The 24962-nt window shown below is 42.7% G+C and overlaps 1 protein-coding gene across 2 annotated transcripts in view; it reads right to left on the bottom strand.

Moving 5' to 3' along the window:
* Nucleotides 1-8166: 8166 nt before the first annotated feature.
* dscc1 (DNA replication and sister chromatid cohesion 1) overlaps nt 8167-24962 on the bottom strand; it is a 56000-nt gene continuing 39204 nt past the window's right edge. The window contains exons 7-9 of one of the 2 annotated variants that reach the window (XM_041189058.1): nt 24523-24680; nt 21423-21571; nt 8167-9080 (exon numbers count right to left, since the gene is read on the bottom strand). In XM_041189058.1, the coding sequence (XP_041044992.1) occupies nt 8975-9080; nt 21423-21571; nt 24523-24680 (413 nt within the window). In that variant the 3' untranslated portion in view covers nt 8167-8974. The remainder of the gene's footprint in view (nt 9081-21422; nt 21572-24522; nt 24681-24962) is intronic. The other variant, XM_041189059.1, reaches the window with a different exon arrangement.

Raw genomic sequence — 24962 nt, 5'->3', positions numbered from 1 at the left:
ACTCTTCTGAAACACCTGGAATGTCTATTTCACACACCTCAGAAGTAGACGGTTCAACGATAGTCACAGGTTGATCAGTTAACTATTGGTATGTCTATCTGGCACAGATGTGATCTACGTGCTTACAGACGATTCTATCTCTCACTTATACTTAGAAAAATAATGGACCAATCTCTGAAACGATGGCTCCCGGAGCCCAGCAGGGTCTACTGCCAAAATTTCGCACCGATACCATGTCACCTACATGGTGCGAGCTTTACTATGTATGTCATGGTTAAATTTCTGATTACTCTGGTTCTGCACTACCTTCCCCTCTAAATTCGCAGACGGCGTTTCATTAACAACTCCGGCAGTGAATGCAGCATTGTACGATAACTGAAGAGAAACCAGGAAAGTCGAGATTCCAGAGTGCATTCCGATATTTTTCTCATACCAGACTTAAAAGTTTGTACTGTCTTTTCAGTTAGACCATTCGATGAGGGATGCCAAAGACATTTTAATATGTTGGAATCCATTCAGATCCATAAATTTCTGAAACTCGGTGCTGGTAAAGGCTGTACCATTATCAGAAATGACAATTTCAGGTAGGCCATGTATGCTGAGACAGTGACATAGCTTCTCGATAGTTGCATTCAACGTTGGCAATTTGACTTTGTACGCATCCATCCATTTTGCACATTCATCTACAATTAACAAGAACATGGTACCCAAGAATGGTCCTACATAATCGATATGCAGTCTAATCTAGCGTGGACCAGGCCACTTTCACAGATACAGGGGTGCTGAAACAGGCAACTTCTGTTGTTGCTGACAGTGGAGACGGTGTTTGACCATGATTTCAATGTCACTGTCATTGCCTGGCCACCATACATAGCTTCAGGTAAGCATTTCCATCTTTGATGTGCCTGGATGCGCACTGTGAAGCTCCATCAAGAGTGGCTCTCTATCTTGTGATGGTACGACAACTCTTGAACCCCACAGCATAATTCTGTCTTGACAGCTTAACTCCGTGTTTCTGACAAGGAATGGTCTCGATTCTTCAGATACAAGCGAATTTGGCCATCCCTGCAAAATAAAGTCTTTGACTTTAGACAATATTGGATCTCCGTTCGTCCAATGTCTAATTTGTTTTGTACACAGGTGAAGTATCTAAGAAATTCAGTAATTGCACTAATTCCTGTGGAATGGGAATATTTACAATACTGTCTGGTAACGGGAGGCAGCTTAGTGCATCTGCATTTGCAGTGTGTGGGCCAGGGCAGTACTTAAAATTATGTTCATATGCAGATAATGTCAGAGCCCAGTGTTGTATTCTTGCTGATGTTATTGGTGGAATGGCTTTATCCTCTTTGAACAATCCCTTTAATGGTCTGTGGTCCAACACAATGGTAAAATGTCGTCCATGTCAGTACTGCTGAAATTTTTCTATACCGAATACTACTGACAATCCTTATTTTTCGAACTAAGAATAGCCCTTCTCGGCTTGGGAAAGGGTTCTTGCGACATAGCCAATGGGCCTTTCTGATCCATTTTCCATTTTATGTGATAACACGACTCCTACACCATAAGGAGGGGCATCATATGTTAATACCAACTCAGTGTAACCAATAACCATGACGAATGCAGCAACTTCTTTGCTTTCACAAAGGCTGTTGTGAACCCCATGATCAATGGTGGTTCTTTTTTTTAGCAGCGAGTGTAATGGTGCCAAAACAATTGCTAGGATGGATGAAAAGCAGCTATGTAGTTGATCATACCCAGGAAAGACTGGAGTTCTGTTATATTGGATGGTGATGGTGCATCTTTTATTGCCTGAACTGTATCTTCTATCGGATGTGAACCCATGGCGTCCATCCTATGACCTAAATAAGTGACCTCTGGTGCTTGGACTGTGCATTTTTCCTTCTTTAACCATACACTAGCTTCCATGAACCTTCTTAGCACCTCCACCTGGACTAATGAATATTGCTGAGTCTCCTCTGCCAACTATTTCTTCAATTTGTTCAGAGTGGCATTAAATTCATCTTGCTTCTCTTCATAATTTTCCAGAGGAACAAACTTAGACCTGAGAGATCTTTGTAGGATGTGAAGGCCCTTCTGTTTTCCTAACTCACCCCGAGAACCCATGTTGTATTTTCTTAGAAGTTCTGGGATTCCATTCAATTTTAGATGAAACATCTCAGACCAGTCGAGTTTGATCTTCTGTAGCCAATTCCGATCTAAAAGACTGGGTCCCTCTCCTTTCACTATTATTACAAGCAGTTAGGCTGTCAGTTGCTTGTAAGAGACTGGGACAGTGGCAATGCCCTTTACTTGAATAGATTCTCCCATGTAAGTTCTTAATTTAGCGGTTGTCCGCTCCAAGTTTATTGGCTGTCTTCTTTCATTAAGGACCTGAAAGTGTGTTCTCCTACCACTGTACCTGAGGCACCAGTATCCACTTCCGTTGTCAGTGGCTTCTCGTTCACTTGTACTGTCATTGTAATAGGCTCAGTCTCTACAGTAAACGTCAGGAGCAGCAGCTTCAGCCTTTACTGTACCCATTACTTCTATTGTGTTTGTTTGCTGTTTTGTAGACTCCTTCAACTTTGTCTGGCATCACCTAACCATGTGACTTTTCTTATGATGGTAATGGCATTCTGCCTCTTTGAATTTACAGGTATCTGCTCCGTAGTCACCTCCACATCTATAGCAATTTTGTCTTGAAACCAATGCTAAAGCTTTTCTGTTAGGCTTCTTAATGTTTCTCACATTAGTCATTGAAACGCGCTTTAATTCTGCAGGTCTGGCTTTCGCGCCACACTCAGCAGCTGGTCCCCATCCAACATGAAGCATGGCACCATTAGCCATGTGTTGCAAAGTCTGCAAGACTCTGGCAGCACTTTCCATGGTGAGAGAGATTTCCAGAGCGCGTTTAAAATCGGGTTGTACCTCAGCAAGCAATCATCGCTGAATGGTGTCAATCTTGACTCCACTTACCAGTCAGTCCCAACATATCATTTAAAGCATCTCCAAAGTCACAGTATTCTGTTAACTGCTTGAGGTTCACTACATAGGTTGCAATGGACTCTCCCAGAGCCGAAACTCTTGAATTGAATTTAAAGTGCTGCATTTAGCTGGAAGTGAGTTTTCATTAGGTCCTCTAATTCACTATATGACTTGGAGTTGGGCGCGCTCGGGGCAATCAGGTTACAAATCAAGTTAAAAGCAAAAAACTGCAGTTGCTGGAAATCCAAAACAAAAATACCTGGAAAAACTCAGCAGGTCTGGCAGCATCTGCAGATAGGAGCAAAGTTAACATTTCGAGTCCGAATGACCCTTCAACGGAATTGTTTTTGTTTCACAAATCAAGTTATATGTTTTACTGCCGCACACACTTAAGAGGATTGCTTTCTGCTTTTCTTGGGCGGTTATTTCATTTGCTACAAAGTAAAATGTGAGGCGCTCAACATCCTGGCTCCAATCTTCAATATTAGCATCATATGGGTTGGTAAGTAGGTTTCTTTTTTTTTTAAATTTGATTTACTCACAGTAACAGTGTGAGGTGTAGTCAAAGCTGATCCCATTCTCGTCGTCAAATGTGATGACTCTGGGGTAGATTGGTTTCATCAAGAAACAGTTAAACTTCATTACAGAGACGCTTGCATGCTCAACCAGATCTCTCAATGGAAAAGCCCCATCCCGCAGATTGCCCACACTAAGAGCTCACTGGTCAGAACCTAAGCATTACATCACATGTCTCATGATTGACAGGAGAGAGTGACTACAGATCCAGTTACTGCACTATAGACAGAGCTAAGTGGTCACGTTAAGTGACCTCATAACCAATGGATCAGATCAAAGCTGTTCATTCCTGTCTCATCCTCATGAATGATGACAGACAATTAAATTACTACCAGAGGAGGAGGCTGTATATACACCCCCACCCTACAAATGGCAGAGCCCAGCATGTGAGTGCAAAAGACAAGGCTGAAACATTTGCCAACCGTCCTCAGCCAAATGTGTCCTGTGGATAATTCTCCATGTTTCCTCCTGAGGTTCACCATCCCAGATGCCAAGTTTCAGCCAGTGTAATCCAGTCCACATGATATTAAGAAACAGTTGAATGAATTGGAGGTAGAAAAGGTTGTAGTGCTGAAGATTTCTGCCCCAGAACTAGCCGCACCTTGAGCCAAGCTGCTCCTGTACATCTGCAACACTAGCATCTAGCTGACATCGTCTGGGCATGTCATGTCCATCAAAAACAGAACAAATCCAACCCACTAATTGCTGCCAACCAACCTACACTCAATCATCAGCAAAGCATCATGGCCAGTAAAGGCATGTCATATACGTAACTTTTAAAATATGAACTTTACTCAGTGTGGAATCTTTTAGAACAGACTTTTCTTTCAAAATGGACAATATGTGCTGCAAAAAATGGCTGCCAAAGGCCATTTGACCTGATCTGTGAATTCAAAATCTGCCACACTGTCTCGCAAAGACAAAAGGATACATTCCAGACTAAGAGGTGTTAACTACCCATACCCTAAGACTATCAAAAAGACATTCCTGAAATGAATTGGTCTCTGAAACAAAGAAGGTGACGTATTAAAAGCAAAATACTGCGGATGCTGGAAATCTGAAACAAAAACAAAAATAGCTGGAAAAACTCAGCAGGTCTGACAGCATCTGTGGCGAGGAAGACAGAATTAACATTTCGAATCTGTATGACTGATGAAGAGTCATACGGACTTGAAGGTGATGTATTAACGATCCTCCAAATGTCTTAAAACAATAAACCAGGATGTGGTAAATCCATCTAAGGCAACCACCATATTTGGTAAAGGGAGCTGTGAGAAGTGTCATGGTAGGACAGCCATGTTTGTCTCCTTTTTGATCTTAAAGTGCTGTCTGCAGAAAGGCATAGCAGCAGCAGAAAAGGCAGTAACATACATGTCTTAAGAACCAAAGACTGTAACAGTGTAAGATCTCCGAGCCTGTTCCTTTCCGGGTCCACCAATACAACAAACTTACCATCTGGTACCAAAACTACAAGTAACTAACTTCGTGACCTGCAGAAAGTTCATCCCTTCAAGAGAATTCTGAAAAACATTTTGGCACATGACTCCAGCTGTTGAATTTGTCTAAACTACCCTTCAGGAATGAAGACATTTTCTTCATCAGGCCCTCATCATGTGTTTTCTGGAAGAAGTCAATCATGTGAATTATGAACTATTCATTTGTTTATAAGCTGTAAAAGTGAACTATTCTTTACAACTGTTCTTTTCCTCGAGTTGTTTGTTTGCGTGACTGGGTGAGTGAGTGTCGTAACATTAGATTTTGGGGTGAGTGTATAAATAAACAATCCTTTTTATTTAAACCCACAAAAACTTGCTGCTGGTTTTTCAAATTGTCCACACACTCAGCAAGATGTGTATATGTGTTTTTTAACCCCTATCAAAAGTTTACTGATTAAGGACAATAGGGAAGGGAACAGGGATTTCAGTAGTTCTCTCTTGCCCTGTCCATAACAAAAGTGATGGAAGGAGTCATCAACATGCTATCCAATGGCATTTCCTCAATAATAACCTACTCACCAATGCTCAGTTTTGGATGGACTAGGACCACTCGGCTCCAAACATGGACAGGAGCTGTATTCCAGAGCTAAGGTTTGAGTGTACCATCAAGCAGCCCTCATCAAATGTGAAGTCTGTGGGTATCAGGTAAAATCTCTTCATTGGTTGGAGTCATACCTAGTACAAAGATGGCTGTGGTTGTTGAATGCCAATCACCTCAGCCACAGGAGTTCCTGAAGCCAGTTTCCCAGGCCCAACCATGTTCAGGTGCTTCATTAATGACCTACCCTGTATCATAAGGTTGGAAGTGAGGATATTCGCTGATGATTACATAATCTTCAGTCCCATTCACATCTCCTCAGATACTGAAGCAGTCCATAGCCATATGCAGCAAGATCTGGACAACAGACAGCTTGTGCTGATAAGTGGGAAGTAACATTCATACCACACAAGGGCCAGGCAATGACCATCTGGAATAAATATCAGTAATGCTGACCATCAAACTAACAGATTGTCATAAAAACTCATCTGGTTCACTAATGTCTGTTAGGGAGGGAAATCTGCTGTCCTTCCCAGTATGGACTGTATGTGACTCCAGATCCACATCAATGTGATTGACTATTAACTGCATCATCAAACAACTACAAAAACAATAGCAATGAAACCAGACGGACCACTCAGCATCGATCTAGGCACCGACCATGACAAAGGCACAGCTGTCAAAACTATAAAATCCTCAACACTAACAGATATCAACTGTTACTTGACAAGTCTGTAAGACAAGTCCCCAGATGTTGGTGAGGAGGCCTTTGAAGATTTGACTGGCTAGGTGTGCTTTTGTCATGTGCGGTACTTAGGTCAACCCATCCTGTTTATTTTTAAATTTTTCGTCACAGTTTGATACAACCAAGTGTCTTGCTGGGCCATTTCAGAGGACACATTGCTGTAGGTCTGGAATTGCATATAAACCAGACTGGATTAAGGACAATACTGAATCAGATGGGTTCTTTTTTATCACACTGTGGTAATTTCATGGTACTATCACAGAATTCTAATTTATTTATTTAACGGAATTGAAATTCCTCAGCTGCTGTGATGCTAATTGTGTCCAAACCATTAGTCCAGGTTTCTGCATTTGTAATCCAGTAACACCATTATGCTACTGTATTGCATAATAGTAAAATCAGAAGTCATAAGCATAGGCTAGCAGAGGTCGTAGTATAAGTTTTAGAACTTTCTGCTCAGTTTCCAATCTGTCTGCCACTGTTACAACTAGTTCTGAAAATGGACTGCCAGCGTACCCAACAGAAACAGGAAGGCACCTCATTAAAGCATGCAAAGCAGGAACTATGACCGATATAGGATCCAATACAATTTTCAGGTTTCAATATACCACCCAAATCATCCATTGGGAGAAGACATAAGAGTAATCGCATCAGTGGTACTTACAGGAGCCACTGCAGGCTGCTTTAGAAACGGTCACAATAATTTTCTCCTTGCTGCCTCTTTTTGTAATCCACTCTCCTCTTTCAAGTGGCAAAAGCCAATTCAGCTGCATGATGGAGCCATCAGAATTCTAACTTGCCAATCAGTTGTAAGTGAAGCACAACTATTAAAATGACTTGGGCCTCTTGCAGTGGGTGGCATTAATGATCAATTGCCTGCTGCCTACTTAATGTCTGTTGATAATCAAAACAAGACCAACAGACTTTAAGGGTATTCAGAGCACAGTTGAATGTTCCACACGAGCTGTTAGAATATTAATACAACTAGCTTCTATAGGAGAAATTAGTTTATTTTGACTGGTTCTTGTTTCTCTATCTGTATTGACCCTTAATCCTGTCTGCCTCTATAGACTCTTGTTCTTCTATCTGCTTATCCTAAATCTCATGCTTCTCTCTACCCTGTCCTAACTCGTGTGCTTCCCTGCCTGTATTGACTCTTGTTCTTCTCTTTGCCTTTCCTGATTCTTGTCCTTCCCTCTCCTCCTGTCCCGACTTTATAGTGCTTTTCTCTCCAAATACTGTTTTTATTGATTAATTGAGAGCATTATTTTTAAACTTCTGGCATCACAAAATTTTTGGCTAAAACAACATTGGTGAAAATCAGTTAAGTTTGATTACTGATCATTAATAAACAGAAAATACTGTCACAAGTATTAATGCAATTCAACCAATCTATCAAAAGGCAAGAGTGAATATTAGGCATCATACCATTTAACTTGCTCAGGGTTCCTTATAACAAATTAATGCTAGAGTCAAGCACATGATACATGAGAAGGTTTAGTATAAATCACAAGGTTAAGCTTGGTAAATATCGGCACCTAATATGAATTAGCAGTTTATATCGTATTTTATTCTGCAGGAAATATGCCTCGTTTTAGCTGGAAGTCAGTTTCTGATTCTGTTGTAGGGAAAACCAGTAGATGGCACCTCGGTCATTTGATGCTTCACCAATCTAAAAGTTAATGCCCTATTTTCAGCCATATGAATTCTGCTTACAGTTCGCTAGCTTTTTTTTTTAGGAAAGGTGTCTGGCAACCATAAGCAGTGTTTCTGTCTATGTATGAAAAGTAATTTACAGACTATAGAAAGCAGGAGAGATATGAAAAGGTTCACCTGCAGCTTTATTGATCAACAGCAACTTGAGAAATGGTTATTGGTAATATTAGGGCTTAAGTTTGTTACGTAATAACTAGAATATATAAAATGCAACCTATTAAACAAAGGCTTCAGTCCTTCCTAACTTGGCAATATATTTATTTTTTTGTAGAAAAACAGAGTTTGAAAGCGTAAAGCAGTGAATGGTTGAGTAGGAAGGTCTCTGGCACAATTCCTGGGCTACACTAAGTTAGATGATATCAGCTACAGCAGCAGTAGTGGCACTTCAATGGGTCTCAGCATTTCTGGTTTAGGAAGAAGAAACTGCAGAGATTCCTGCTGTTCTTACCTGATCTGGCCTACATGGGCCCACAGCAATGTGGTTGACTTTTAATTAGGGACTAGCCAGCAACTCCCATGTCCCATAAACAAATAAAAAAAAATCTAAGGAATATGCAAAGACTGAGATCTTCATCACAAATAACAACTACAAATGCACTGAAACTTTAAAAGGAAAAGTAGTTTTTGTAGATGTAACATGTAGTACAATAACCCATTACAAGAGCTCAAAGTAACAGCCTACTCCGTGACAGAATTAACAACAATGTAATTTTAGGTTCTACTGATTTCCTCATAAAATATACCTTTCAATTTTATTAACAAACTGGAAACATAGTATCTGCATTCTGAAACAAACTTTTATGAAACAATTTTGAAGTCCATAAATAGAGGATAGACTGAGGGGAACATAAGCACTTCGAGTGAACATCTGCGACAAACGTTCTTCCAATGAATTTCAAGTATTCAAATAGATCATCAGACTGGCCTTCTGGAGCTAAACACTTTCACACCATTCTGCATGGATGAACGAGCATATTTTGTCAGTAGAGTTCCAATAGTCTGCTTCTCTGCACATAAGCCCCTGTTAAAATGAGAGATTAATCAGAGTTTTAAGTTGATTGGAGTACAAGTCCTGTTATGTCAAATCATATTAACAGAGCCAAAATTAAAAGAACCTCAGTTATCCTTCCAGGGAGGGGAATGAATATAGCTAAAGAATTAAAATGTAGGGAAGTAAATTATGGTGAAAAGTTCATCTTGACATTTATACTTTTTTTATTCATGGGATGGGGCCATCACTGGCTAGGCCAGCATTTATTACCCATCCCTAATTGCGCTTGAGAACAGAGTGGCTTGCTAGGCCTTTTTAGAGGGCATTGAACAGTCAATCACATTGCTGTGGGTCTGGAGTCACATTTAAGCCAGGCCAGGTAAGGACAGCAGATTTCCTTCCCTAAAGGGCATTAGTGATCCAGATGAGTTTCTACGATAATTGACAATTGTTTGCTGGTTATCATTAGGCATTTAATTCCAGATTTTTTTTATTGAATTCAAATTTCACCATCTGCCGTGGTGGGATTCGAACCTTGGTCCCCAGAGTGTTACCCTGGGTTTCTGGATTACTAATCCTGTGACATTACCACTCTGAACAAGGAATAGTTTACAAATCTACCTCCTAAGAAACGTTGCTAAGTTTTCCATGGGTTTTCTGTGCTCTGCGGAATTTGCAATTCAGGCCTGATGGAAGATGTGCCACATTAGTGGGAATTCTGTGCAGCAGTAGCTAGAGTGGCCCTCATTGCTAAATAAATCCATCAGAGTTCAGGATTGGGTCATCATCCTTAGCACTACTTAGTTTCAGACATAACCAAGTTTTGTTACAATGGAGCACATATTTATTATATTTGACTAGTGTATAATGATTGGTGATTTATGTATCTTTCATTCCCATCTTTCTCACCAAACTGAAACTAAGAGGGTCATTCATTCTTAATCCGTTTCATTTAGTGCAAATCTTAATGTAGAAAGGGATGTCTTGAGGGATTAAGTGTTTGTGGGTAAGGGAATGTGTGAACTGGTGCTTACATCAAACATCAACTTCCTTCCAATAATGCCACTAATGATTGAATGTATACAGAAACAGCATAGGAAATAGTTAACTATTACAGTTATTAAGTGAAAGCCTTCCTCCAGGAAGGTTTTGTGAAAAGAGGATTTCTGTCTGTCTGTCTGAACAGACTTAGGAGTTGATTATTAGTTCACAATTAGACCTAGATAAAGTTGTGAAACTTATGCAATTTTCTTAGTATCCAATTGGAGTAAAAAGGCCACTTGAAATTTTGCAACTCAAGTCAAAGGGGTAAGCAACAACTGGTTTGCAGAACTTAAAATGACTTCTCTCTCAAATAATTAATTAACAAATTTGGATTTATAGAATAAGTTCCTAATCTTCAGGACATCCCATTGTGCTTCACAGCCAATGAGTTACTTTTGAAGTTTAGTTACCACTGTCACATGAGTAAACAAGGCAGCCAATTTGTATACTCATAAAACAGCAAGTTGGATAAATAATAGATGAGAGCCATCAATAAGTGCTAGCAATCTAACCTAATTAGAAGATTGTGGGTTTGTCCCATTCCAGATACTTGAGATCATAGCCTAGACTGACACCCCAGTGTAGCACTAAAGGAGCTCTGTACTGACAGAGGTGCTGACCTGCAGATGAAACATTAAACTGACATCCTGTCTGCCCTGAGGTGGATGTAAAGTATCCTGTACACCTGATTCTGTGATTCTCACTGTTTACCTCCTCAAGACCCAGCTTTTCTTTCTTTATTTGTTCCATTACCACATATTTTTACCTTGCACTATCATCCTTTTTGTCATTTAATCTCCTCTCCTCTTCCCTGCCTCGCTAATTGCTTAATATCAGTTACATCTCTTAACTTTTCCAGTTTTGATGGGTCATCGGCCTAAAACGTTGGGTGGGATCTTCTGCTTTTAGAATAGTTGCTGGCATTGGGACCAAAGTGCACCAACAGGAGGAATCTTCCACAAAGCAACCAATTAAGAAGCCGTCTCCATGTTCTCCATCTAATTATGGATGGCAGATGGGTTTTCAAAATGGGAGTGCAGGAATTCATGGTTCAGAGGCTGGCAGACTCCACTGTGAAACCAGTGGGAGTGCTGCTGAGGGCCAGACTGATGGAGTGGCAGAGAGGCACTGCAGTTGCCATTAGTACCCATGGAGCGGATGCAAGGTTCACCAGTCATCGGAGACATCCGTCCCCATGATTTCTTCATTCGATGGCAAGGCTGAGATAGGTACAGACAGCAGTTTTGCCATTTGCTGCCTGAACATTAACAATGCTCCAACCTCCCACTGTGATAGGGGCTGGTTAGCTCAGTTGGCTGTCTAGCTAGCGTGTGGTACATAATACCACTAGCCCGGGTTCACTTCCTGCTCTAACTGAAATAGGCTTGGGGCCAGCATCCTCATTCTGCATCTTGGAAGGGAAGGTATTGGCAAATCACCACTGACAAAAGCTGCTAAGTAAGTGACTCAGATGAAGCTTCAGCAGATAATGAGCCAAGGGCCTGCTTTCAGGCAGAGTTCACATGACAAATGATGTTACCCACTGTGAGGCCGCCTCCTCTCACTAGCCAAGAGGGACTCACAGCAGGGAGTCCATACATAAGCTCTCATCGCACTGTCTGTATGCTGCTTAATTTACATTTATTTGAGCTTAAATTGCCTATCTACTACTGCTGGCTAAATAGACACTGCCACATTGACCTCACCTCCAAATCATAACCTTCCAGAAAAAGTTACAGGCCTGAATTTCATGCCCGTTGGGCACACAAGGTCAGCAGTGCTGGAAGCAGCCGTGATTTCTGCTCCTGTCCAGGAACGTCGAAACAACACGATTTCACGTTGGCTGGCCAATTCAAGACCGGCCTGCGTGAAACGTGCCCCTACATTGGAGAAGGGCTGCCAGCAGGGGTGGAAGCGTGGCAGGCACTGGGCCCAATGGGGACCCAAGCAGGGTGTTTTTAAATCAGCTGATACAGCACCCTGAAGACTGCCAGGAGTTCCAGAAGAGGCACAGGATGCTGGCCAAATATAAGCTACTGTTATGGTATCAGCACCGCTCGACACGCCAGGTGGGAAGCAATGCAGGTGGGCACTCTACCCCACTTCTCAGATGAGTGCCTGCGCACTCTCGTGGAGGCAGTAAGTGCCAGGCGGGACATCCTGAAGCCGCATGATGGCAAGAGGAAGCCCACCAAACGAAGGAGGCCTGGGTAGAGGTGGCAGGCCAGGTCAGTGAGCACGACATAGTGTGCCGTACCTGGATTCAATTCCAAAAATGGTTTAATGATCTTCTGCACTCAGCAAGGGACAGTACTGATTTGGCATGCTACTGTGTGGAGAAGTTTTGAAGGGTGGCTTCATGGTGCTCAGGGATGTAAGGTTCATAATAACAGAAGGCACATATACCTGTGCCTGCTAAGGCTGGGAGATCAGACCTGTAGCCCTAGGTGCATATAAGGGTCAGGTGTGCAAATATGATGGCAACCTGCTTCCCGGGGGTGGGGGCAGTGGCAGGCCTGGTACGGTATTGCAGGTAGAAGACAGAAAGGACCTTTGTCCATACAGAAGAGAAGCCATAATGCTGCTGAGTGCGTAAGAACAGGTGGTGGGATGGCCAACCTGCTCATCCTGAGAAAATGAGAGATGGATGCCCTCGAGCTCAAGTGTGAGCACGCACCAGGGTCATCAGGTTGTGGAGAGGCGTCTTGGAGGAAGGTAAGAATCCAGTGGACAGATGCAGGACAGGCGGAGACTGCAAACAATGTAGAGTCCTCTCATCTCAAAAGATAACATCTAATCAAGAGTCCCTGTGATCCAGCAATGACAATGGATCATGATTCTGCTGTCCATATCTCACCAGGACACCTAGCATGCAGAGTCAATATGTGATGATTGATACCGTTGACATATTATCTTCTTTCTTCAAATGCTCCATGCTCCAGAGGCACCCAGGACCCCGAGTTGACACTGCAGAAGGAATCACACACAGATCCACCTGCGTCACACCCTGTCTCGCGACCAGGTATCAGCTCAGACACAAGGGTGTCAAGTAGACTGTAATTTGCCGGCTCAGATGGTTGTGGGGAGGGCATGGCACACTCACATGAGGAGCTGGTGGAGGCAGAGAGTGCCCAGGGTGCCAGCTATTGGAGGGCTGCTGGAGACCAGGATGATGCAGAGTCCAAGGCCGATGATGATGAGAATCTGGAGTCATCCATCAGGCAATAGGTGCTGAATGTCCAGCAGGATGTGTGGAAAGATCTGGCAGAGATCCCTGAGGATCTGCATGCCATGGTCTCTGTCATGGTGGAGCTTGAGCACTGCGTTGACCCTGAACATCAAGCGCACAGCCTCCTCTGTTAAGGGAGTGGCGACTCTCATGGAGACGCAGCTCCAGGAACAGAATCAGGGGTTCCTGGGGTTGCACTCGGACCTGCAAGCCCACATTGTTGTGGCCTCAGGAAGTCACTGCCAGTGTAAGAGATGGATAGGGCACCTAGTCTCTCTGCTGAGCAGGGAGGTCCAGATGTGCCTCACGCTGGTGGATGAGCTGCCTGTCATCTCTGCAGGAGCCTCCTACAGCGCTCTGGACAAAATCGGCAGCTCCTCCAGCCCTCTGCCAGTGACTGAGTGCCCAGCCACGTCGCTGGTCGCACCTTCTTGAACAGAGCCTGCTCAGGCCCCGCCAGCGAAAGGAGGACCACCAAGGTCACCAGGGCCGACACAGTCAGCAATCTGCCTCCGGGGTGGGCACCAAAATGTAGTACTCGCAAGCGTAACTTTAAGACACTGTGAGCACAGGATGGGATTGTCACGGGTGACATTCTTTCATTTTGTCGATGTTATGTATTTTTTTTTTGTGTGACAGTAGCAACCATATTATGTTATGTTCCATGTCTGCAACTCTGGTAAAGATAAAAATCAAGATTTTGTTTCTAAGTATCCTTCATGTTTTCCATAGGTGCAAGCCTCATCAGTGCCTTTTGATAGCTGGCAGGGGCAGCAAACTTTATTACAGAGGTTGTGAGCTGACATTGGATTGCCTCCTCAGAAATCTGTGGTAAGGAGGCAGCGTCCTTGCCATGAGATCAAACCCATCCTTTGGCAGCCTAGCTGATGGTGCATTGAATCAAGGCCTCCCTGTCTCCCTAAAGGTCCTTTAAGTCTGCCTCCACCTCCTCATCCTGTGCCTGCCCAGGATCCTCATCAGATCCATCAGTAGAGCCTTCCTCTGAGGCCTGTTGAGTTTGACTCACTATCGTCATCCTCCAGTGAGCTCCCCCCCTCAACCTCGCCAGTGCCAGATTGTCTCCTGCACTCTGCATAACAACAATAAGTGATGCTCTCTCTGGAGGATATTACAGTGCACCCACTGATCATTCCAGGCAGCAGAACCTCATCTCCAGCAGCCCAATGGTCCTTTCAACCATCGTCCTTGTGGAGATATGACTCCTATTGTATCTCTCTTCCGCCTCTGGCCTTGGGTGCCAGAGTGGCTTTTCAAGAGATATCCTTTGTCACCCAGCAGCCAACCGTCCAGCCGAGCTACAGCCACAAACAGGTTTGGCATCTGGGAGTGTTACAGGATGTATGCATCATGCGAGTTGCCAGGGTACCTTGCACAGACTTACAGAATCTGGTCTTGTGGTTGCATATTATCTGCACGTTCATGGACCCTTGCTATTCAAAAAGGCACCTGGCTGACCCGCTGACACTCTTGATGGCCACAGGAGTGCAGTCTATGGCACCCTGAACGCAGGGGAACCCAGCAATAGCTGCAAAGCCTCTGGCTCACTCAGCCTAGCTGGCTTGGTTTGTCCATAATGTGAGGACCTGTCTGAACAAGAGCAGTGATGAGCTTGAAGCAACTGTGGACAGCTGATTGAGACACTCCACACAGATCCCCCACTGACCCCTGGAAAGATCCGGATGCGAAAAAATTGGTGGGCATCTGTGACCTTCAGAGCCACTGGCATTGGGTGCCCACCCACACAGTTGGAGGTGACCTCCGGCCCAATCATCTGGCATTTGATGTCATAATGTCCCTAGAAAGGTGGAACTTCCTGCGGTACTGGACCTCAAATGTTGAGGTAGCTGGATCACTGCCTGTACACTCTGGCAGCAGGATAGTGGTGTCTTCTGCGGTCCCTTCCACCTTGCTCTCCCGGCTGGCCCTGCACCCAGTGTGCCTGCGCCTCTCCTCCCAGAGGTCTCTCCCTGCGACACCTGGCCTCTCCTCCCTTCTGTCCCTCTCTTCCCCCTCAGAGGAGGTTCCAACATTGGAGTAAACAATCCCCAGCTGCTGAAATGCAGGTGGCACTGTCCCGTGCACTGAAGGCTGCACTCAGCAAAAGTCCTCCAAGAGAGTTGACAAAACAATAGAGTCCTCAAAACAAAGCATATACTTCAGCAGAAACCACAGGAAAAGGTCTGAAATCTCAGCAGTAAACCAGCAGCAAACTCTGACCTGAACTCCTAACAACTCACACAGCCAACGCTCTGCTCCCCTTTTATCCAGCCCTTGGATGAGAAAAGTGAAAAATTGTGTTGGCCGCCTGCCCATGTTGCCTGTGTGACGACCGCAAACCAAACGGGCAACGTAAAATTGCTTTCAATTGCACTTTTAATTGCCTTAAGTGGCTGATTAATTGTTGGCAGACTCGCTTCCTAGTTCCGCACGTGCCCATCTACCATAATATTGCATGAGGAGTGCGTGATGAAGTCGAGACCTCACCCACATCTTCCCACACGATTTTATGGTTTTTCGGGTCAGGTGTGTATCCGCTACTACCGCGTCAAATTCTGGCCAGGGAATAGTTATCAACAGTGGGAAGGTAAGCTGATTTTGGCTCTCTAGCCACTGTGCACTGCAGCCAATTGAAATGCTTCCATCTTAAATATCCAGCTCAACAAAAGTCATCAAACTGCCATATAGAATTTGAAAAAAATGAGCATAAGACAGCAAGCAGTATGGTCCATTCTTCTACAATTGTTTACCAGGCACTGCCAAAACCCTCTTTGAAAGCTTTTATAGGATTGCATTGCATGAATTGCACAACATAGGAAAACAGAGCAAGAGTCATGGTGACTATCCAACTGTTTCTTGAAATAGCTGACAAGATGTGAAATATGTGAAACCGCTAGCAAACCCAGTGATTAAAAAAGCCCCTCAGATCAAAACCGCAAAGTCAATCAATATACTTCTCATCCAAATGTTATTCACATTCCTCATTGACCTCATTTCACCATAACTCTGCAAACTCCCACAGCCTCACATACTCTCCCTATATTTTTAATTCCGTTTTTCTCCGCATCTGGCCTTCCTCTACCATTGTTGGCAGTCTTCCAAACACCCTGATCCTACGTCCGGATTTCCCACTTAAATCTCCCTTTAACTGCCTTAAAATACATCTCTCTGACCAAGCTTTCAGTCACCTCTCAACTCTCCCACAAAGGCTTGCTATTAATACTTTTCTTCTCAGAAAAACATCCTAAGGTGCTTCATTATATTAAAGACAATAATTAAATGCAAGTTGTGGATAAAGTTCACTGATTGCTTGTATTCATACACACTGACAAATTAATTGAACTTATCAAGAAAAGGTTCTGGTAAATGCCTCTTTCTGTAGCTAACAAGTTCAATTCTAGAAGGTCTTGTGGCTCAGCAGATACCCTCTGAGACAGAAGCTCCAGGTTCAAGCCCTACTCCAGAACTTGTTGGCCATGGAAAGTGTCATGACAAGATTGATAATCAGTCTGTGAATCCTTCCAACATTTTCCCACTAGTCCCCAGGAGAAAAAAAAGTATTTGAAGATACAAAACAAACAAGAGTTCAATTCTACCTAGGATTACTACTATATCCCATAAATAAAATTTCTGTGAAATTTTCTAATTCTTGGCCTGTGGAAGGCAGTGTCCATTGTACTCATAATAAGAACAAAAACATCAACAATGTGTACATTTAAGCAATATCTCCGATCTCATACATTGTTGTTTGCTTCCTTAGGCCTATTCAATCTCCCCTCAAGCTTCATGCTTTCTACTGTTGGTTGTGCTCAACATCCATTCAAGCCTCAAGTTAGTTCAATTCCCAATTCACTTTGCTTCAGTGCTACTGGTCTCATTTCATATTCATTCTACACTTGAGCTTGATCAACTCTCAGTCCAGCTAAGGATGCAATGAAAACAAAAACAGAATTACTTGGAAAAACTCAGCAGGTCTGGCAGCATTGGCGGAGAAGAAAAGAGTTGACGTTTCGAGTCCTCATGACCCTTCGACAGAACTTGAGTTCGAGTCCAAGAAAGAGTTGAAATATAAGCTGGTTTAAGGTGTGTGTGTGGGGCGGCGGAGAGAGAGAGAGAGAGAGAGAGAGAGAGAGAAGTGGATGGGGGGGGTGTGGTTGTAGGGACAAACAAGCAGAGATAGAAGCAGATCATCAAAAGATGTCAACAACAATGGAACAAAAGAACACATAGGTGTTAAAGTTGGTGATATTATCTAAACGAATGTGCTAATTAAGAATGGATGGTAGGGGACTCAAGGTGTAGCTCTAGTGGGGATGGGGAGAGCATAAAATATTTTAAAATATTGAGGTTGGGGTGACTGAGATGCTCAGCACTGAGAATGGGGAAGTGAGAGCTTGGTTCATAAGTCAATGCCGAGAAGCTGGGGAACTTATTATTTATTCATTCATGGATTTTGGTGTCACTGGCACAGCTAGCACTTCTTGCCCATCCTTAACTGCCCTTGAGAAGCTGCAGCCCTTGTGGCAGTGCTGTTAGGTCAGAAATTCCAGTATTTTGATGTAGCTATGATGACGAAGTGGCGATATATTTCTAAGTAAGGATGGTGTGTTGCTTGAAAGAAACCTTGGAGATGGTAGTGTTCCCATAGGCCTGTTGTCCTTGTTCTTCTAGGTGGTACAGGTTGCAGGTTTGGAAGGTGCTCCCAAAGAATGTGTCTGGCTGCAGTGCATTATGTAAATGATGTACTGCAGCCACAGTACGCCAGTGGTGGAGGGAGTGAATGTTTAAGGTGGCAGAAGGCGTGCAAATCAAGCAGGTTGCTTTAACTTGGATGGCATTGGACTTCTTGTGCTTTGTCGGAGCTGTTCTCATCCCGTCAAGTCTCGAGTATTTCATCACACTCGTGACTTGTACCTTGTAGATGATGGTAAGTTTTTGGTGAATAAGAAGGTGAGTTGCTCATCACAGAATATCCAACCTCTAATTTTGTACTTGTAATCACAATATTTACATGGCTGATCCAGTTCAGTTTCTGGTCTATGGTGATTCCCCAGAATGTGGATAGTGGGGGATTCAATAATATTAATGCCACTGAATGTCAAGGGGAAATGGTCAGACTCTCGCTTATTAGAGATGATCATTGCCTGGGACGAAACTTGCTTTTAATCTACCAACCCAAGCCCGAATGTTGTCCAGGTCTTGCTGCAAGAGAATGGAATTAAAGCCACAATTGGATCAGCCATGATCTTATTGAATGGCGGAACAGGCTCGAGGTGCCAAATGGCCTATGCCTGCTATTTCTTATGATCATACGGGCATAGACTGCTTTATTATCTGTGGAAATGTAAATGATGTTGAACACGGTCATCAATGAACAGCCCTGTTTCGGACCTTATGTGAGACAGAAGGTAATTGATGAAGATGGTTGGGTCTAAGACACTGCCCTGAGTAACTCTTGGAGTGATGGCCTGGGATTGAGATGATTGGCTTCCAACAGACATAATCGTCTTCCTTTGTGCTAGGAATGACTCAAAATACTAGAAAGATTTCCATCGATCCCCATTGGCTTCAATTTTACTAGGACTCCTCGGTGCCACACTCAGTCAAATGCAGCCTCAATGTCAAGGGCAGTCACTCTTACATCACCTCTGGAATTCAACTATTTTGTCAACATTTAGGCCAAGACTGAGATCTGGAGCCAAGTGATCCTGCAAAAACTCAAACTGAGCATTGGTCAGCAGGTCATTGATGAGTGATAGCAGTGTCGAAGACACCTTTGCTGATTATTGAGCGCAGACTAAAGGGCCGTAATTACCAGATTGGATTTGTCCTGCTTTTTGAGATCAATACATACCTGGACAACTTTCCACTTTGTTGGTTACGTGCCACTGTTTTACTGGAGCAGCATACTAGAAGTGCGCTAGTTCTGGAGCACAAATCTTCAGCGCTATGGCTAGGATGTTGTTAGGGTCCATAGACTTTGCTGTAGCCAGTCTGCTTAGCAGTTTCTTGATATCGTATGGACTGAATAAAATTCACAGAACTTGCTCCTCATTAGTCGTTTAATTGTTCATCAAAAGCAGGACAAATCCAACCTGGCCAATTACTGCCCCATCAGTCTATGCTCCATCATCAGTAAAGTGATGAATGGGGTCATCAACAGTGCTATCAAATGGCACTTGCTTAGCAATAGCCTGCTCACTGACACTTAGTTTGGGTTCCACTAGGATCACTCAGCTCCTGAACTCATTACAGCCTTGGTTCAAATATGGACAAAAGAGCTGAACTCCAGAGGTGAGGTGAGAGTGACAGCCCTTGACATCTAGGTAGCATTTGACGAAGTATATCAAGGAGCCCTAGCAAAACTGGAGTCAATGGGAATGAGGGGGGAAACGCTCTCTCTTGCCTAGCACAAGGGAAGATGATTGTGGTTGTTGGAGGCCAATCATCTCAGTTCCAGGGCATCACTGCAGGAATTCCTCAGGGTACTGTTCTAGGCCCAACCGTCTTCAGCTGCTTCATCAATGACCTTCCTTCCATCATGAGGTCAGAATTGGGGATGTTTGCTGATGATTGTACAATGTTTAGCACCATTCTCAACTCTTCAGATACTGAAGCAATCTATGTCCAAATGCAGCAAGACCTGGACAATATCCAGACTTGGACTGACAAGTGGCAAGAAATGTTTGCACCAGACAACGATCAGTTCCAAAAAGGGAGAATATAACCATCGCCCCATTACATTCGATGACAATACCATCACCAATTTTTCTACAACCAACATCCTGGGGGGTTCCCTTGACCAGAAACTGAACTGGACAAGCCATATAAATGCTGTGGCTACAAGAGCAGGTCAGAGGCTAGGAATCCTGCAGTGAGTAACTCACCTCCTGACTCCTCAAAGCCTGTCCACCATCCATAAGGCACAAGGCTTACCTGGATGAGTGCAGCTCCAACAATACTCAAGAAGCTTGATGCCATCCAGGACAAAGCAGCCCGCTTGATTAGCACCCCATGCACAAAGATTCACTCCTTCCACCATAGACGCACAGTGACAGCACAAGGTACACTGCAGAAACTTGCCAAACAGCACCATACAAACTTACAACCACTGATATCTAGAAGGACAAGGGCAGATGTGTGGGAACACCACTACCTGGAAGTTCCCCTCCAAGCCACTCACCATCCTGACTTGGAAGTATATCGCCATTTCTTCACTGTCGCTGTGTCAAAATGCTGGAACTCCCACCCTAACAGCACTGTGGGTGTACCTGCACCACATGGACTGCAGCAGTTCAAGAAAGCAGCTCACCACCACCTTCTCAAGGGCAATTAGGGAAGGGCAACAAATGCTGGCCTCACCAGCGACACCCACATCTCATGAATGAAGGAAACAACCATTTATGGCTGGGTGTAGCAGGACTGCAGAGCTTTGATCTGATCTATCAGTTGTGGAATTGCTTAGCTCTATCAATAGCCACCAATTCCACTGTTTAGCATGCATGCTTTACCATGTTGATACCTCATATGCAGGTACGGCTGGTGCTGCTCCTGGGTCTGAAATCAGTGCCAGCAGGCTGAGGGAGTGGAACTTTGGGTCGGAGGTCACTGCTGGCGTGGAAAGATAAACTGAGAAGTCAAGCTTGGAGGGAAGTGTTGGGAAACAAGCAGCAGTTGGGACAAGTTCTTGTTCCATTGCACCTGACCTCAGGTGGTTGGAGCAAAGGATTATATTCACTTTTTTTTAAATTTAAAAAATGTTCAAGAGCAATGAAAGCAAAAGAGATTTGAAATTGTCAGGCCAAGATTCCCTAAGAAATAACTGCAACCCCAGAGACAAGCATTGACAATGAGGCAAGATGTGGATCAATTCTAATTATTGAAAGAAAACAAATATGAAATTCCTGTTCCTACTAGCCCATGGAAGTCTCACCACCCATCAGATTATTACAATTGTTGTAACAGATAGGCTTGTTGAGTTTTATGTACTTCTTCCTTTTTTTATATTTTTAATATGCAGAACTCAGCAAGTCACAGTGAACAACACTAGACAACAAAAGCTCAGTTATAAAAATACCCACCGGATATATGGAGAAATATCTTCTTCAGTCCACTTCGCTCTGATGTTAAAGAGGCTGTTGAAACGGTCCTGTGTGCTCTCCGGCAGATCCTCTACATTTAGTTGAAAAATCACTTGTGGTCTTGAATTTCTATCCACAAGAGCTACACCCTGTATAGTAGAAAAATATGGAAAAACATGCAATAAGGTACAAAATTAAGAAAGGAAATTTGAAAATAAACAATTTCATTTTAAAATGAATAGTAAATGTGCAGTAACAAAACACTTATAAATTCAGCTTAGGTTCTCTGGTTGGAAACTAAATTTAGACTGAAAACCAAATTTAGACCATATTAGGTTGTGGTGGGGGGGATGAAATCAGCCAAGGTTCCCACTCCTGATCACCACCTTTTTGGAAGTGGATGAGCTCAGTTATATGATATCATATCAACTGAGTTATATATCATATCCTGCTAATGTTCACAGTCTAGGATCATATGAAGAATGACCACGTGAGTGAGTTTCTGCAGAGTATGATGTCCCTCAGCATTGTATTCCAGTATGGAGTTAATGACATCAGTAGAAGAGGAGGGGAAGAAAAAAATTAACGTGAAAAAGTCTGTTTTTATTGGTTTGTTTCTCTATTTTATGACTCAAAAGTTGTTTCACGAGTGCTCCAAATCCCTGACTTTTATCAAAATCCTGCTATGCTTTGAACTTTTTATGCATTGTTGTAAAAGAAACACAGCTTCAAAGATAGCGATATAATGCATGGTCAGTTTTCTATTTACCCTTCACAAACAAATGAATTGGAAAAAAAATGCCAGTATTATGGAGTACATGTAGCTATTGCTAACTAATAGATGTTCACATTTATACAGAGGACTCAATCTAGAACAGGAGCAGTATGCAGGTTTTGCTTTGCTCATGGTAATTTCTATGATGCCTGGGAGGCTAGCTGGTGAACCACTTGCTAATAGTCCAAACAATAAAAACATTCTCACTTAGTCTGATTCCTTCTCGCTGGGCTACACATACCTGCAAGTCCGTTCTTCAAACTAATGTTTTGGGACATAGAAGGGATAATATAACTGTTCATTGACTGGTGAATGTGCCATAAACAACCTGCCCTATATGAAGTAACAGTGTTATAAAAGATTGGAGGATAAGAAGAACTGGGTTAAAGGAGTGGGGAGAGATTATTATAACTGAAGCAAAACATCTTCTGGGTCCAGAAATTCAAGCACACTTAAAAACATTACTGCTAAAATATCAAGAAATATCAAGAGGCAATGATATCTGTTCTTTTCAGAATTTCCACAGACAGTGGTTTGAATAAAAAATCAATTTCATTCAGGGTGGATGTAATGCTTTTAGTCACTGTTATGCAGTTCAGTACTAGCTCCAAAGATTTACAGCATGGTGATAGATGAATGATGCAAATACCAGGCTCTGTGTAACTGACCTTTGACAAAAAGGATGAGTAAATTCTCATCAGTTTCTAAAAATATTCCCTGTGCTTTGATTTGTGTAGAAACTCAGGCACAGGAGCAAGATTAGACACAAAGGTCTAGGAAAAGGATGTGTTATGAGACAGCCTTTCGATAAAGCTGAGTTATTTAAAAATCCCAGGGGGAAACTTTAAACAACTGTCATAACCTATAATTTTAAGTGGTCTGTTTGAGATGTGACTCAATTCAGGAATCAGACCCCCAGTTCTTGAGGTTTTACCTTAAACTAAATGAAACATTTTATTAAGTTACAACACATTAAACACATACATGACTACAAATTACTACTATCATAACTTTTAACAAATTCCCAAACTAATCTCCATTGGGCAACAGCAACCCATAGACTTAAGCAGACATCAGGCAAAGCATTTTCACCATACGAATTCAAAATGACGTTCCTTTCACTTTGGTTCCTGTGAAGACAGTTGTAGGCTTACAGGCTTTGATCTTACATTGCCTCTGCACTGCACACACAAAACTGCCATCCTTATACCTAGTCCATCTCATTGAATGTAAATTCTCATTGTATCACCAGCCTCTTCGAACAATAAAACCCCTTTCATAGTACCAATTTTATTAGTTATATAAACATATGGCTTGGTCTCTGCTAGCTAGGTGCCCGATTTCACTCCACTTCTTGAATGCTCTATTCAAAAAATGCAAATGCATATCAAAGCAACCAGACTAGCTGACTTTAATCCAATTAAGACACACCTACAGACCTAAACCTCTATTTTAAAAAAATATATATTTTCTAATACCATTATATAAATTAATAGCTTCATGACAGATGAAAGGGGATGGGACAGACAGAAGAAAGGGTGATTTCTGACAGGAGGAACAGGGCACTGATGATTGACACTGCACAAATCCAGTGTTGTGGTGGCTTGTATTAGCTGTGGCAGAAGACAGGAATCAAACTGAAAGCAACTATGCGGCATTGTAAAATACATGGGAACAAAGGCTAAGAATTCCAATATAGGAGACCACAGAAGGCAATAAGAGCAGTTTAGGCTAGAGCTAAAGTATAGGCCAAAGGAATGGTGCATGGTTATGTTGCCAAAAAGTTGGTGAATTTTTGTCTTTCAGGGATTTTGTGATTTTTGTTAATTGAATCCCTAACCATTCCCTTCTGGCCTACAAAACACAGAATAATCAGGGAGATAAGCAGCTGCCAATGAGTTTTCTAAGAAATGACAAATCCACAGACCAAAATGAGGCTATTTAAAAAAGGCACAGAGATTTATTTGAAATATTTGCTGTCATCTGATACTGATGTGGGCCTGGTCATCAGAGGATACAGAGAGCAGGGGCTAGTCATAGCCTCAAAGAAAGCAACCATGGATGAGGAATTCACTACCTGATTCTTCTAGAATAATCACTGAATCACACTAGCAATACCATGGGAGGAGATTGTTTTCTCATTCTCTATCAAGGTGTGGGTGAATAACGTTGTGAGGAAGAGTGGTGAGTGAGCAAAATATATTTTAAAAGGATAATAAGTAAGAGAAGAGAATGACTTGCCCAGTATTGGTCCGGGCAGCACAAAGAAATAGTGCCAGAGCATTAAGCATTAAACAGAATGTCAAATATTGAAGGAAATTATACCTTGAGTTGATCCAACCTTGTTGACATGCCTTCAGGCACACTCTGCTGCCACACCTCCTCAAACTCAGACAGATTGAATTTTACAGCATTCCTTAACAGCATTAGAGCATTGGATTTACAGACTTCATCCTCATTTAGTGCATAAAAAACTTCTCCTGCTGAAAACAGAGTGTAGCACTTTGGTAAGTTATGAACATGTATTCCAACAGAGTCCACAACCACATACAGAACAGACAGGTTCATGATCATGGCTATCCACAGGATGTTATGGTTTAGTTGGCAGACAATATATGAACCAAAATAAATCCAATATTCATCTGTAATATGAAAATTTTTCAACTTCATACCTTGGAATTAGTGTAGACCAAGTGCACAGGTAGGCAACCCAGACTCTCAAAGAATTTGGAGAGGAGGGGAGTGCGAATTTGGCCCTAGCTTAT

Source organism: Carcharodon carcharias, chromosome 6 (assembly GCF_017639515.1).
Source record: "Carcharodon carcharias isolate sCarCar2 chromosome 6, sCarCar2.pri, whole genome shotgun sequence".
Classification (NCBI taxonomy): Eukaryota; Metazoa; Chordata; class Chondrichthyes; order Lamniformes; family Lamnidae; genus Carcharodon; species Carcharodon carcharias.
Note: the sequence above shows the minus strand (reverse complement) of the source record. Positions and strands in the feature narration are given on the sequence as shown.